The 14,400-nt window shown below is 40.1% G+C and overlaps 1 protein-coding gene across 2 annotated transcripts in view; it reads left to right on the plus strand.

Annotated features, from left to right (window-relative positions):
• The window catches only part of THSD4 (thrombospondin type 1 domain containing 4), a 622,386-nt gene that overhangs the window by 101,005 nt on the left and 506,981 nt on the right, over window positions 1-14,400 (plus strand). For both annotated transcript variants that reach the window (XM_073303716.1, XM_073303717.1), the window contains one exon: window positions 1,045-1,477. In XM_073303716.1, the coding sequence (XP_073159817.1) occupies window positions 1,045-1,477 (433 nt within the window). The remainder of the gene's footprint in view (window positions 1-1,044; window positions 1,478-14,400) is intronic.

Below are 14,400 nucleotides of genomic sequence, written 5' to 3' on the forward strand. Positions count from 1 at the left end.
TGTATCAGCTCTAGGTCTCCAGGACTGCAGCATTAAAAAAAACAAAACAAAACAAAAAACAAATAAACCAGGCCTGAAGTGATTTTGAGTTACAGTGGGTGACAAGGAAAACAAACAAACAAAAATAGCTGCTGTCAACAGTGGTATACAATACTGGGATTAACATATATACTGCAGTAAAGTCATATAATGTGACATTATAAGCGTGGGGTGTGGGGGTGGGTGATGTGAGTTCTGCTTAACTTGTTGTTACATACTTAAAATATATGTTCAGTCCCAGTGGATCCCACAACACACCAAAGATGAAGATCAAGTTAGCCAGGAACTGGGCCATGTTAAAGGAAAAAGTTAGAGTCTACATAAACCTGTTAACCTCTGAGCCAGAGATTGCATGGGTTTGCAATGGTAAAATATAGTTAAAACTGAACTACACTGCAGCCAATCGGGACACTCAATTTAGGTGTGCAGTCTGATTGACTGACACTGCTCCAGATCTCAGTCTTCACCTCTGTTGGTATATACTCAGTGACTTACCACAAGTCCACTTATAGCCAAAGAGGAAGCAGGAGTTGTTGCACTCTCTGAGGGTATGTCTTCGCAACCTGCAGAAGTGTGCCTCCCAGCCCAGGTCAATAGACTCAGGCTAGCAGGGCTCACTCTGAAAATTGCTGTGTAGATAGTACTTTGAAGTTGAGGCTTGCATGGGAACTCAGGCTCTGAAGCCCAAACACCACCCTAGATTTCAGATCCTGAGATCCAGCCCAAGCCACAACTCCAAAGTGCTGTCTACACAGCAGTTTTTAACATGATCCCCGCTAGCACGAGTCAGTTGACCTAGGTTGGGAGGCTCACTTCTGCAGGCTGTGTAGATGCCCAATATACAGAATTAGACCAGCGCTTTGTACACATATTGTTAAAAATAAATGAAAGCTTTTGGTTCATTTGTTCTTGTCTAGTTTGTTGGCTGTAGATAAAGTTCATATGCGTATTTAAATGTTCATACATTTATCAGTTCAGTAACTGTTTTATTTTACCTTCCTTTAGAAACAGAAACCAAAGTCCCATAGGCCCAGGGAAATATGGATATGGAAAAGTACCATATATATTACCACTGCAAACTGACACTGGGCAACTGCCTCAAAAAACACGGAGGCAACGACAGTCAACAAGGAACCAAGCATATGAGCAGAATCAGGGACTTGGGAACACACCCAATCATCCACCTAACCCTTCAGTTCAACATGGGAATCTTTACCAAGAAGAACGTGGACCTCAGGTGTTGGGGCCCTCAATTTATCAGCAGGCTCCAACCCATTCACAGGCCTTTCCTGCATCTCAAAGTTTGTTTCATGGGACTGACTCAACCCACCATGGCTCTGCATCCCGCCAGCCCTTCCAAGGTCAACCTCACTCTCCAAGGGCTGGAACTATTGTGTGCATTGGAGCCTACAAGCAGTACAAACTCTGCAACAGAAATGTAAGTCCATTCTTTTCTCTCTCAATTTTAAAGACAGCTCCCTTAGCATGCTGGATTTCTATTCTTCCTGTGGCTTAAAATCAAACGATATATATTGATCTTATTAACTATGGGGGAAAAAATCCCTTCATTCTGTTAGTCATGGGATAAAAGAACCCACTGTATGTTGATTTAAAAGAAGAGTGGCTTGCGGGGATGTCCATAGTTGCTGTATAATATACTATTTGCCTAGCAGCATCCATCCCAGGGGGTCTCAAATGGTGGTTAAACCTCACACACCTGTGGTATATGTATGATTCCTGTTAGATAGATGGGGAAACTGAGGCACTGACTTTGCTTCACAGACAGTAGAAGGCAGAGCACAGGATGGGGATTGGTAGTCAGGTTTCCCAGCTCCCAGTCCCATGCTCTAATCACATGGCCTTTTTGCAACATTTTGGAATTCATATACCCCAAACTAAGGTTTCTGATTTTAGGTGCCTATTTTTAGGGTAAATTATGGCTTCTTTAGGAGTAAAAATCTATTGTATTAGAATTTTTTTTAAAAATAACATTTTTCTTAAAGCTGTTTTAAAATATTTGGCTTTGGTGCTACTCTGTGTTCTGGGATGACCTCCCCATGGGTTTTATGAGATCTTTCAGGGTCTGCTCTTCTACTTGACAAACAAATTTGTAAGAGCTGTAATTTTTGGCTGTTTTTCTTGAAAATTTCTTAAAACGTCTTTCACCAATGTTTGCCTTGGCTGAGTTTTATCAGTGTTTAACCTAAAACAAGAGGCCTTCTTCTTTCCAGTCTCTAGTGAATTAATATTGTTGAGTTCAAGAGCCATGCTATTTGGATATTAATAATTGTTTTTTTCTAAAGTATTAGTGCAGTTGTACGTTGATGTAACAGAGAATTGGGCCTTAGGGTGCATGTGTGAGTCCTAATCTGCCTTTACAGCCTTTGGGCCTTTTAAAACTGGGAGATGTAATCATAGGGCACATGCCTGGGGACAAGCATGTGACCTTCAGGAAGCCAGATGGACACTTCCTGTCTCTTAGGTGGGGGTAGGGTGACCAGATAGCAAGTGTAAAAAATCTGGACAGGGAGTGGGGAGTAATAGGTGCCTATATAAGAAAAAGCCCCCAAAATCGGGGCTGTCCCTATAAAATTGGGACATCTGGTCACCCTAGGTGGGGGCAGCAGACAGGAGAGACCCAGTGCCAAGTTACCAGAGGAGAAACATGTGTTTCCCCCTTCCCAGTTGTGGCAGCCAGAGACAGCCGGAAGAGTCTCTGTTACCAACTGTGTTGTATTATTTTGAACGTTTTTTGAATTTTCTGTTAATTAATAAACTTGCATTGGGGAAAAGGGCGTGGAATGGAATTTGAGTATTTGGGCTTTCATTTGGACTGCCATGGCAGGTGAATCTGCACACTGGTGCACGGGTAGGGTAGTAATACATCCCAGTCAGTTGTGCAGTTGAGGGGAAAAGCAGTTTGCCACTTCTCTTTGGGGAATATGGAGTTTAGCTTGGGTTAGTTTACTCTTTTTTTTTTTTTTTTTTACCACTACATCCTGACTCTGGTGGTTCAGTACCTCTGTTATGTGCTTTTGTAACACAGCCCTTTCTAAACCTTGCTTTCTCAGCCCTGAATCCTGCTTGTTCTTCCCTCTGTTTCAGTCCCAGCCATATGGGGCATGAAGGCACATAGTCATCATTTTCAAGACATACATAAAGCGTCAGCAGGAGCTTTTTCAAGAATGGTCTTTACAGACTTCTCTGTGGAAACTTCTGTTTAGTCACCACTATAACCAGCACCCTCCCAAGTCTGTTGCCAGTCTGTCCCTTGTGTAGGAAGTGTTATGCAGGATAGACGCACCATTGGTTTGTTGTTTATCAAGTTATTGGATAGTTAAGGATTATTCTGTATGTACACAGCCCTTCCGGACACACAAGACATGGTCCCAGCACAGAGGAGCTTAGAATCTAAACCAGGCTGACAAATGTGATACAGTGGATAACAGTTCAGACCTAAGAAGATGGGTTGATGATGGAGATCAGAATTGGAAGGTTCCATTAAAAAAGCAAGATGTAATGAGGGATCTGGAAGAGGAGTTTACAAGATGGATGCGAGACAGGCTATTCCAAATATGGAAGAAGGGCAAAGTTAGAAGAGAGGACTGTGAGGAGACTTCTATCCTTATTATTATTGGTAATGCCCACAATATGCAAGGTGCTTCCAAACTCAAAAGAAAAGCAGTTTTCTACTCAAAGGGGTTACTAGAGTAGCGGAGAGTAAGGGAATATCAGAGCAGAGGTTAGGTGGGGTGAAAATGTTTACAGTAGAGCTGTGAAAACAAGTGCAAAGATCTTGATTTAACTGTCTTGAATTATATTAAGATCATGACGCGAAGGAACAAGGTGGGTGATGTGGACTGAGTGGCACGAGGGGAAGATGGTTACAGCAGAAATATTTCAGATAGAGTTGCAGGTGAGTGGAGATGGAGTTAGAAAGGAGGAAGTGACAGTAGCTAAGAGGAGCGATCAAGGCATGGACCAAATGATCTAATAGTGGGGATGATGAAGAAAGGACATTGCAGAGGAAACTTGGCAGGAGGTGGCATCCAGAGAATGGGGTGAAGAGCAAGTTGTAAATGTGGGCTTGGGAGATGGGGAGGACAATGAAGATGTCAGCACTGATGGAGAAGGAGGGGAGAAGTTAGCTCCAGCGAAGTTTGGGATGGTGGCAGGACATACAGTTCACTGTAAGTTAAATATGTTTTAGTGTTCATGGGGAACTTGAGTGAAAATGCATTCACAGTAAATAACTGTAAATTTTTAAGCTACATTTAAGGGTAGGACATCAACAGAATACCAAAAAAAGGGTGAGCATATCCTCATCATTTCCCTGCACCTCTGAATGTAACCAGATTCTCAAGAAATGGGTGTGACTATTCAATGGTCTTTTTAACAAGAGAGAAATTGCAGGTGATGCAGCTAGAATTTTAAATCCTTGCAGGCACATAGCGCAGGTATTCAGATGATGAAGTTCCCACGGACCAAGTGCAAGCTGTAATTGCCATCAGGGATCAGTTTCTCCCTAGGATGTGGTATTTAATAGTTATAAACAATAATTAAGTAGGAACAGTCAGAGGAGTCAAGGCCCAGGCCAGAGCAAAGCAAGGCTGATAGTGTTTGTCCTTATTTACTTTTTCTTCCTGTGTCTCCACTTTTATACATGGACTTTGATTTATCATCAGTGACGTGTTCCAGAGTTAGCTAGGGAACGCTAGCTTCTTTTTTCTTTTCTTTTCCTTTTTCCTTGTATGTTCCAAGAGGTAAATATAATTTATCAAGGGGGAAAGATTCTATTAACTGGTACCCCAGTGTTTGGTTTCTCCTAAGGGTAGTTAATTAATTACAAATTAACTCAGTCTGCCTTGGCCTGTTAGGTCATTTCCTCATCGTTGTGCATTTAATGTGCTCTCATTGATAGCTGAACTCATTCTGCATGACTGACAGCTTGGTTCATAAAAAGTTAAGCTTATAGATTTTGGTTAGTGAGAGGCTGGGAAGAGCTTTTATTTGTTCAAGTGTTTTTGCAGGTCACTAAACCCATTTTCTCATTGTACAAATGGCTTCATCTCTTCAGCACTTGCATGTGTGTTTCCTGCCAGTCAGCCAGCTGATGGCTGAGCAGTCTCCCTGATCTGCCTGCTGGGCTTCCAGACTTCCCATGTTGCCCACCTCTGTGGGACACTAGGCTGCCTCGCTCCCCAGATGGTTAGCCAGACTGAGAACTGGCTGGCTCCTTGCTCAGAATTTTTTGAAAAATTTTCCATTCTACAGAAATTTGCTTTTGTGTCTTTTTGTTCTGATTCCGAAAAAACATTTTTTTGGAAATGTACAATTTTCCGTGGACAGGAAATTCTGTTTCCTGTATTGCTTTGTTCACTACCAACACAGGGGTGATGTGAGGAAGTATTCATTAATATTTCTGGGATACAAAAGTGAATGGGGAGGTATGGAATTTTATTCAGTGAGAACTTTATTATTAAAAACTCTTTTCGTTTGGGACATCTGGGTGCATTGTTTTTACTCATTTTGAGAATTGTGTGGCTATGTATTTGATATAATAGCAAAATGAGGTTAAGACGATGTTCCTTTTCCAAGGAATTTAGCTTTGACTCTAGTTTGGGAGTTTCCTTTTGAACAGTGTAGGATTGTATGTGCATTTAACAGTTTGACATTTCTAGGTGTATAGGAAAGTTTACTAAAAGCTTATATGAGTTTACATTACTTTAGGCTGTACTGTGGTTTCTTTGATTCTTTGAGGTTTGGGGTGGGATTTCTTAAAGTTTTAGCTCAAAGGCCATTAGTGCTAGTGGCAGAAGTAACATGCCAGCCATTGCTATGGGAATAACGGTTAAACGTTCTCCTGTTTGTCCATCAGTTGATCATTTGTCCCTTCCATTGAGATGTTACCCTAAAGAGTAACATATAGGGTATCTTCACTGAAGATACTGGGCCAGGATTAATTTCTGTTGTAACTCTATAGCTATGGCTATAATGAAATTACTCCAGGGATAAACTGGGCCCACTGTTTTGAATCTCTTTACCATATTCTATAGAACACAATGTCTTATGCAGGTCTCATTAGAGTCTGACTAAATAACAGGGACTTGGCTGGCTTAAAACACTGGGGAAAATGTTTGCCGACTTGCAGTTCAGAAGCCTTCACTTTAATGTGTTTAGTCTAACCTAAACTTGTTTCATAGCAAGCAGTGATCTATCCTGAAAAACCAGTTCATTGTCAGTCAGTCATCACAATATATTGTAGCATCAAATGTAATTACAGATGAAGAAAGGCCCAAAACTGTGGATTAACAGAGGATCTAGTTAGCCGTTTGACAGTTTTGTGTTGACCTACCTCTCCACCCCGAATAGGGCCATAAACTCTAAATGTAGGCATGTCCATTACACACAAAAAAATCACTAACATAGGTAGAGGGATGGGGACTACCAGTGTGTTAAGAAAATAAATTAAAAATACTTCTCCACCAGGGAATGTACGTTATTTTATTTTTATTGCCATAGTGCCTAGAAGCTCCAGGCACTGTCTAGGATCCAATTGTGGTAGGTGCCGCACAAATAGAGGACAAAATAATGGCTCCAATACCAAAGAGCTTACAATCACATAGTGTATGCATGCCTATTACAATCCTCGGCAATTTACGTTCTCCAGGCCAGAGAAAAGTAATTAGTAGAGGAACCTCTAATGAGTTAGCCAGGGCTTTCTGCACCCCGCATGACAGGATTTCAGTCTTCTCCAAAGATATTTTAGGTATTGTGTAGTATATTTCAAGGTGTGTGCGTGCACGCAAAACCAAAAAACTATAGACCATCAACACCCTCTATTTTAATGTAAAGGTTCAGAGTTCATATCAATAACTGAAGATGTTATAGGTGTCCCAAAACCAGTATATGCATTTATATGCCCACAAAATTCAGAGTTAAGGTTACACTTAAATTTTACCTCTTTTGGTAAGAAATTAGTAATTAAGAGAACCAAGCAACCTTAACTCAGTCCTGTAGTGATATTATGCAATAACACCACAATTATCATTAAGGCATTTTATGGCATGTTGTCCCAGCTTAGATTTACAGAGGGACATTTTTGATATTTTTCTCCTCAAGGTGTCCTGAGTGGGATGCATGCTCTACATTTTGTACAGATGTAGCAAGTGCCTCTGAGTGTGCTTACCACAAGTCCCCATGGGCTTTGTACCTTAGGTGGGCATTATTATTACTCCTCCTCTTACGTGCTGCAGCTGCTAAAATCAGGATCATGCTGTCAAACCTGCAAAATCGTCCAGTTTTCCACTTTAAATAGTTGTCATAGTCACTTTTAATTTCAACATTATGTAGTTCAAACAAATCTGCCCTTTAAAACTCAGTAAAATGTAACAAGATCAGATTCCTTTTCTCCTGAAACCCCTCCTTCCTGTTACAAGTCCAGACATTCTTTTTGGTATTCACCCTAAATTTTCCTTTTTTCTCTTTCATCCTATTGCTCCTTGGTATAGCCTCCTTGAACCAGCCAAAGGTTCCCTTGTCTCTTCTTGGAGTTTATACTTGGTGGACAGTTACCATAGCCTCACATAAGATTGGCCAATTCACACAAATGTTTAGCTCCTTTAGTCTTTCCTCAAGTCACTCGATCCACACTCACCTTCTGTGAATTCTCTTTAAATTGTTTAAATCTTTCTGGGACTTGTTGTGAAAGTTAGACATTTGGTTCATATTCTATGTCTGAAAATATTTCATTGGCATCCACACAATATTGGAAGCAGTTTGAATTCAATGTACAGAATCCATTCTGTTTTTGATGGAACGATTTCAGGTACTTCATCAAATTCACATATTGGCATTTCAGTCTTCCTGCTCTCCAGCCATTTTGTAAATCCAGGAGTTTTCAATTACAGATCACTGAACGTACATGGCTATAATCCACATTGCATTTATTCTGCTATATACACAATGTAATTGGGACCTTTTAGAGAGTCATAGTCGTTATGATGCTGGAGAGTGCTGTGTGTGGCTGAGGAAGTGTTTTCATCCAGACCAATACAAGAAAAGCCAATTGCTTTCTTGTGAAGTGGTGAAAATTAACACTTTTTTGGGGTTTCTGGTTACATTGAGTTAGCATGTACATTCTCTTCCCTGCTGATTCAATACAATAAATGTACAACACTCCTGTACATCATCCATGCTTTGTCAAGATAAGTTTGTCCCAAGAATATATTTTGCACATAATACTCAGAATCTCCAAAATCCTAATGAGAGGATAGTTTATTATGCTAATATTCTGTAACTCTTTAGAAACTTTTTTTCTTCACTATGCAGTGCAAAGCCTGCATGCAGCTATGATTTCCTGGAGTAACATCTTGGGGCTTATCTACATTAGAGCATTTTGGTGTTGCAACATCTTTGCAGCACCTCAATGTGCCTGTAAAACACCCCATCTTCACTAAAAACTGCTTGCATTGGTGCACAGTTGTTCTTGCTACCATTGCAGTTGAAGTTGCTCTGAAAAAAAATCTCCGCATTGCAATCTACCCAGGGTCACTCTGCTCTGTTGCAATGCCAGAGTGGACAGAAAGGCTTTATGTGCTCTGTGCTTAATTTTGTGCAACTGTTAAAATTTAAATGGATAAAAATTGAAGAAAATTCTTAAAAATAAACATTGATAATAGCTGTTGAAACTATTTTTTAAAAAATCGAATTCTTTCAAACCTACATATATCTCTTCATGAGGGTTCATTATGGTCTACGTTCTGTCACTGGATCTGTCTCTGTTAGTGTGTAGCCCTCTTCTGAAGTTTGAGGGATGTCAGTACACTGTTTGAGGTTGGATGGAGGTGGGGGATCTGTTTCTCTGAAGACTCAGACCCTGATTTGTGTCCAGAAATAGTGTGATAGATGAATGACTAACATTTTTATAACTGGCGCCAAATTCATATCAAATGGTTAAAGAGATTGTTTCCTGAGCTTTTGGCCAACTAAGTATAGTCGGTTTGATTTAGTAATTGGAAATGTCTGGGAAGTTACCTTAAAGTCAATGGAATTCATATGTCACATTAGAGGGAAGGGGAGGGGGAAAACGGCTTGCAACATCTGATCACCTCATCAGTTCCAAGTAACAGTTTTAGCACTAAAAATTGAATTGTGGTGGTGATTCAAAGGTCATCATTCTGCCGCTTGTCAAGTTGAATTGAATTTATTTTTTTCACAATAAAATGACTGAATGATTTAGATGTACAGCTTTGTTATTGTTTGAAAGTAACTGCTAGTACCATGTTGTAAAGATGAAAACTAAGCGATTAAAATAAAATTTCAAGTTCAAAACCTCAACTACCTAAAGTCAGGTTGTTACATTGACAAATATGTCAGGAATGTATGTTTAATATTAGTGTGTAAATTAGAATATCTGTCATTTATCTGCACACACAATGTCCTAGAAGGTATTTTAATGCGTCTTAAATTCTCTTTTGTCTTTTCAGACAAGATGCTTTGTCTGAATTTTGCTGCCTTAATATTAAACACAGCCATAATTTGAACAAGAAATTCACTTTTTACTTATATGTTGGTTTAATTGCATCCAGGCTTTGGAAGCAGTGGAAGTCTCAGTCTTCTGGAAACCTCATTCAAGCGAGATCCTGTGAATTCATTTACAAATGCCATTAAAATTGTTTTCCAAAAAATGATGCTTTTTGAACATTTGGTAACTATTCATCGTCGCTCAAAAAGAATACAATAACATACACATTCTGTCATACAGCACCTTCTACTGGAATGTCTGTTTTGGGTGAGAGCTGACTATGGTATCAGCAAGTCTTCTCAAGGGAAGAATCTATTTTTCTCTGACATTTTAAGAAGGTTTGCCCAATACCACAAGCTTAAGGTGATTTGCTTTTCTAAGGCCGTGTGGACAGGTTCAGAAGTAATTAGAACAGGGCTGATCCTATGTTTTGAAGGTACTTCACTGAAGTAAGGTATGCAGTGTGCCATCCAGCTTCCTCACTTGTGACTACATTCCTTCAACATGTGCATATTCGTTACCCACCTTCCACCCCTGCAGCCACTGACTGCCAAGCAAGCGTTGGGTAGTGCATAAACCAGACAGCAGGCAAAGAGCACAAAAAGAGTGCAGATGAGATCTGGCAGGGAAAGAAAGCTGCCTTGCTACCCTGTTGTGCTGGGCCACAGATCAGTGGGGAAGGAACAGAAGCACTGAACCAGAGGGTGGGGTGAGAGAGAGTTTGGCTGGAGGGTGCTGAGAGGCCAGGCAGTATATGAAGTTGTCAGCTGTTTGTTAGCAAGGGGTCAGAGCGATGCAAATACTTAGGGAGCATGGACCTAAGGTCATAGCTAGGTATGGGTATTTCTCTGGGCATAGCTGAAGGATAATTTGATCAAGGGTGTCCTAGAAAGACTGGTCATTCAGAAGAGCTGAAAACTGAAGACTGGCCCTAGATGTACTGTGATGAGAAAAGCAGTTGAATAGGCCTTTTCTATGTGGAATATCAGGGCCAAGTTCATAGATAACACTGCAAAGGACAAATAATTAGCACACACTCTCAGTACCCGACAAAGCCGAGACAGAGCACTGCAGGTTTGCTCTATGTACTGATGCAGTAATAATGTCCAGGAGAGAAAGCCACACCGTATGTGTAGAGACACACTCATGTGTACTGAACTATCTTTTGAGCAACACGTACAGTAATGCTGTTATTCCATAAACATTTACCTTACAATTATGGAAAGCTAATGCCAAATTCCTTGTATTATTTAAGGCGAGGAAAGGAGCTGGGCACACTAGATGAACAGTAGTTCTGTCGTTACTATGCTTGCAGGGAAGTGATTGATTTGTAGGGAGAAGCAGCCAGGGAAATATCCCCAACTCTCTCCTGCCAACTGTCTGTGTCTCTGACTTTAAACTTGCAAAAACTTCCCAGCCAAGGAATGCATTTTTCTCCTCCCTTTATTTGTCTGTGGTTTGCATTATCATTTGCTGAAGATAGTAAAGCATGCTAATTACCTTGGACTGCAGCTGTGAGACCTATGCTTGGTGGCTTTCTGATGGCAACATTTTTGTGGTGTTGTATAAATTACACACACACATACATTAAAAGGATGTTATTAATCTTTAATTACATGATCACATACTACTCTTTTCTACAAGCCCCCTGCCTATCTAGTGCATGGAATGGATGGTGCTCACTTAATGAACCGCTGTTCAATATTTTGTTTTCGCAGCATTATTCAATGTATAGCCCCATGCCTTATTTACCACACGCTGTTCAAACCCTGCTCTGAAAACAGAATTAACTTCCTCCTGGGCTTTTCTGTAGTGCTCATCACTCTAACATTGGAGTGCTTCCCAAACGTTAATTTATTTTCACAACCCCCCTTTGGAGATGAGGGATTGTTATTGTTATTTTATTATTATATTTTATTAATAAAAATAATAAGGCAAACTGAGGCAAAGATGGTAAGGTCAAAAGTATCCACTGATTTTGTGTGCCCAATATGGGACACCCAGGATATGTTTTTTTCAGAGTGCTTAGCATTATATAGCTTCATTCAAAGCACAACTCCTATTGACTTTCTGTGGCAGAGACAGGGATAGAATCCAGTGTTCCAAGGCAGCATTCAGCTGCCTTACCCATGAGACTTTCTCTTCCTACAGTTCCCTGCCTCCTGCATGACACACCTTCCAAGCAGTACCCAGTGGCTCCTTAGACACCTTTGAGGTGTGGTGGGTGCCATCTGGGGTTCTCTGCTCAATGTCCCCATCTGGCACCCTGATTGTAAACATATGACCCTCACTTCCATTCCATTCCATTTGTTGTCCCCCAGAATTAGTTGATCCCTGATTCCCTGAGGTTATTTTCCCCCCTGGTATTTCCCCTCTGAACAAATAAGGCCTTTCTGGTTTACTAGCGGGATCTCTTTCGGGGATCCATCATGTACATGGGGACCAAATAGGCCTGTGCACTCAATAAGGCAGGAGCCCTGTGGAGGAAAAAATAGTATGTTTTCTAGAGCTGGTCAAATAACTGATTTTTTTCAGTTTGCTGGCAGAGGGAGGAGGGTTTAACCTGAACCAAAATTGCAAACAAAATTGACAAACCAAAAAAGCCTTACACAAAGTCACCCCTTGCCAAATTTTGAGTCCCCACTCCAAAACCAGGTGCTTCAAGCTTCGCTAAGAATTTTTTTTTAACAATGACAAAAAACCCTTATTTTTTATCTGCCTCATTCCTGGAAATGGCGGAACCATTTAGGCTGAAATTTTCCAAAAAGTTTCAGCCTAAGGCAGACATTTGGCATGGAATATTTCAGCCTGACCAATTAATCTGGCAAGGTGATAAGCAACTAAAACAGGGTCTTATAATGGAAAGTGTCGGGTGACCATAAAAATAATAGGTCATGCTGCTGGTCCCGCCTATAATAATAACAAAGCACTTGTAACACAATGATGAACAGAAATAGTAGATTGGAACATCTTTTTATTTTTAAGTATGAACCAGGGGGTGAATACAACATGTTGGAAAAGCAGTAATAGTAAGAGCTTATTGCATTAGCAGATATTCAGGGTCTTGACTTTTGATGAAAGCAAGAACCCCCAACATGAGAAATGGCATAGTATCCATAAAAGCAACTGAAAGGGGTGGCACAGGTAACTCTTTGACATGCTGATTGAGGAGCGTTGTGCTGAGCAGAAGCCTAGAGGAAGCTGCATTTACTGTGTATTACAATGTGTTCTAAAGAAAGTTGCTTTTTGTCTGGTTTTTGTATAGTTCCTTATTTGTATTAAGGAATAACGGGTTAGAACAAAGTTCATACTCAAAGCAGATTTGCACACAATGCCTACTAGAAATACTAAATTTCTGTTCATTCCTTGCAGAAAACTGTAAGCATTTTGCTTTGAAATGATTCTGCTGATATACCTGTGAATTTTAGCTGGTGGTTTTCCTTTATTTGCATTGCTGGGGACTTGGAAATGGGATTGTTGTGGTTAGTTCATCTGCTCCTCCTGCTTGGTCCTCACTTGAAGTGGTGATCCTCCATTAGTATCCTCAGAACTGTTTGCTGTGATTAGGATTATTACTTCAAATGTGAAATAAGCAGCAGGAGTAAATGAGCAAACACAAAGCTCCTATCCTGCTATTGGATTTATGTAGACAGACTCCTGTGTCTGTGTAGAGCCCAATTGACTTAAGCAGAACTCCAGACACATAGATATATATTTAATCAATAGAACTCCACATAGGTGCACAGATCCAGTGATAGGATCATGGCCATAGGCTTTAGACTTATGCTAGTGCCCATAAATAGAAAATGAGAAAAGAAAGGCAGAACCAGAAAGTGAAAATGTACATCTAAACCTGCTTTTAGGTATCCCCTAATGACCCAGCAAAAATCAGTTGCCTTGTAGAGATGGTCTTTTAAAACCAAATCAAATATCACTGGCAGTCTTAGTACAGATTTAATTGTCAGCATAATTTTCTACAAACTGAATGTGCCAACCACATCATCTCTGCTTTAAGTTTATTGACTTCAGTGGAGTTTCACCAAGTATTAATTTGGCTTAGTGTCTTTCAAAATTGGCATAGATACCTTTTTAAAAACAATGCTGGAGTTGACAATACTTTTTCTTGTATAAAGAAAACACTTTTTAGTTTATAAAAACTCTGCTTGTGAAAGCATTTTGATTTGTTTCTATCTCTTGTATTAGGGCAAATATGCTGTGGCACATTTTTTGGTGGTGACTATAAATATATGCCATCATTTTTATTGTGTTTTTGAATAATAAAGCCAGATGAGACACTGAAGAACCAGCTAATCTGAAGGGTTTCATGTTTAGACATTCTTAAGACTTTTTGCCAGGTTTTCTCTAATAGAAATAATTTTCATTGGTTTCCCATTAAATGAGACAACAGTGGTGCTGTTTAAATGCCTCAAGCATGACACACGGTTTCTGTAAATGTGTTTTAGTGAAAGGATTTTTGAATTTGGATGGACTCCTGCAGCATATTTGAATGGGAGCAGCCAGGGTACAAAGGTAGCTAAGGATTTGCAGTAAATTGGCTAAGATCAGCCAGAGAAGATCCCTTTGGACAGCCCAATCTGAATGCTTAATGGCCTATCCATCGCACAGTGAAATGGGCACTGACAAAAACTTGAGAAAATAAAATTCGCAGACTTTTTTAAAAAAATTCATTTCTTCTGGAGTGAGGTGATAGACATCTGGCTGTCTGATGGATCAAGGGTCTGGAAAGACAATCAAAAGTGTAAATCAATGTAGTTCTGTATTCTGTGGAGCTATTCCTATTTACACCAACTGAGGAGATGTCTCCACATGTTTAG

Source organism: Lepidochelys kempii, chromosome 10 (assembly GCF_965140265.1).
Source record: "Lepidochelys kempii isolate rLepKem1 chromosome 10, rLepKem1.hap2, whole genome shotgun sequence".
NCBI lineage: Eukaryota > Metazoa > Chordata > Testudines > Cheloniidae > Lepidochelys > Lepidochelys kempii.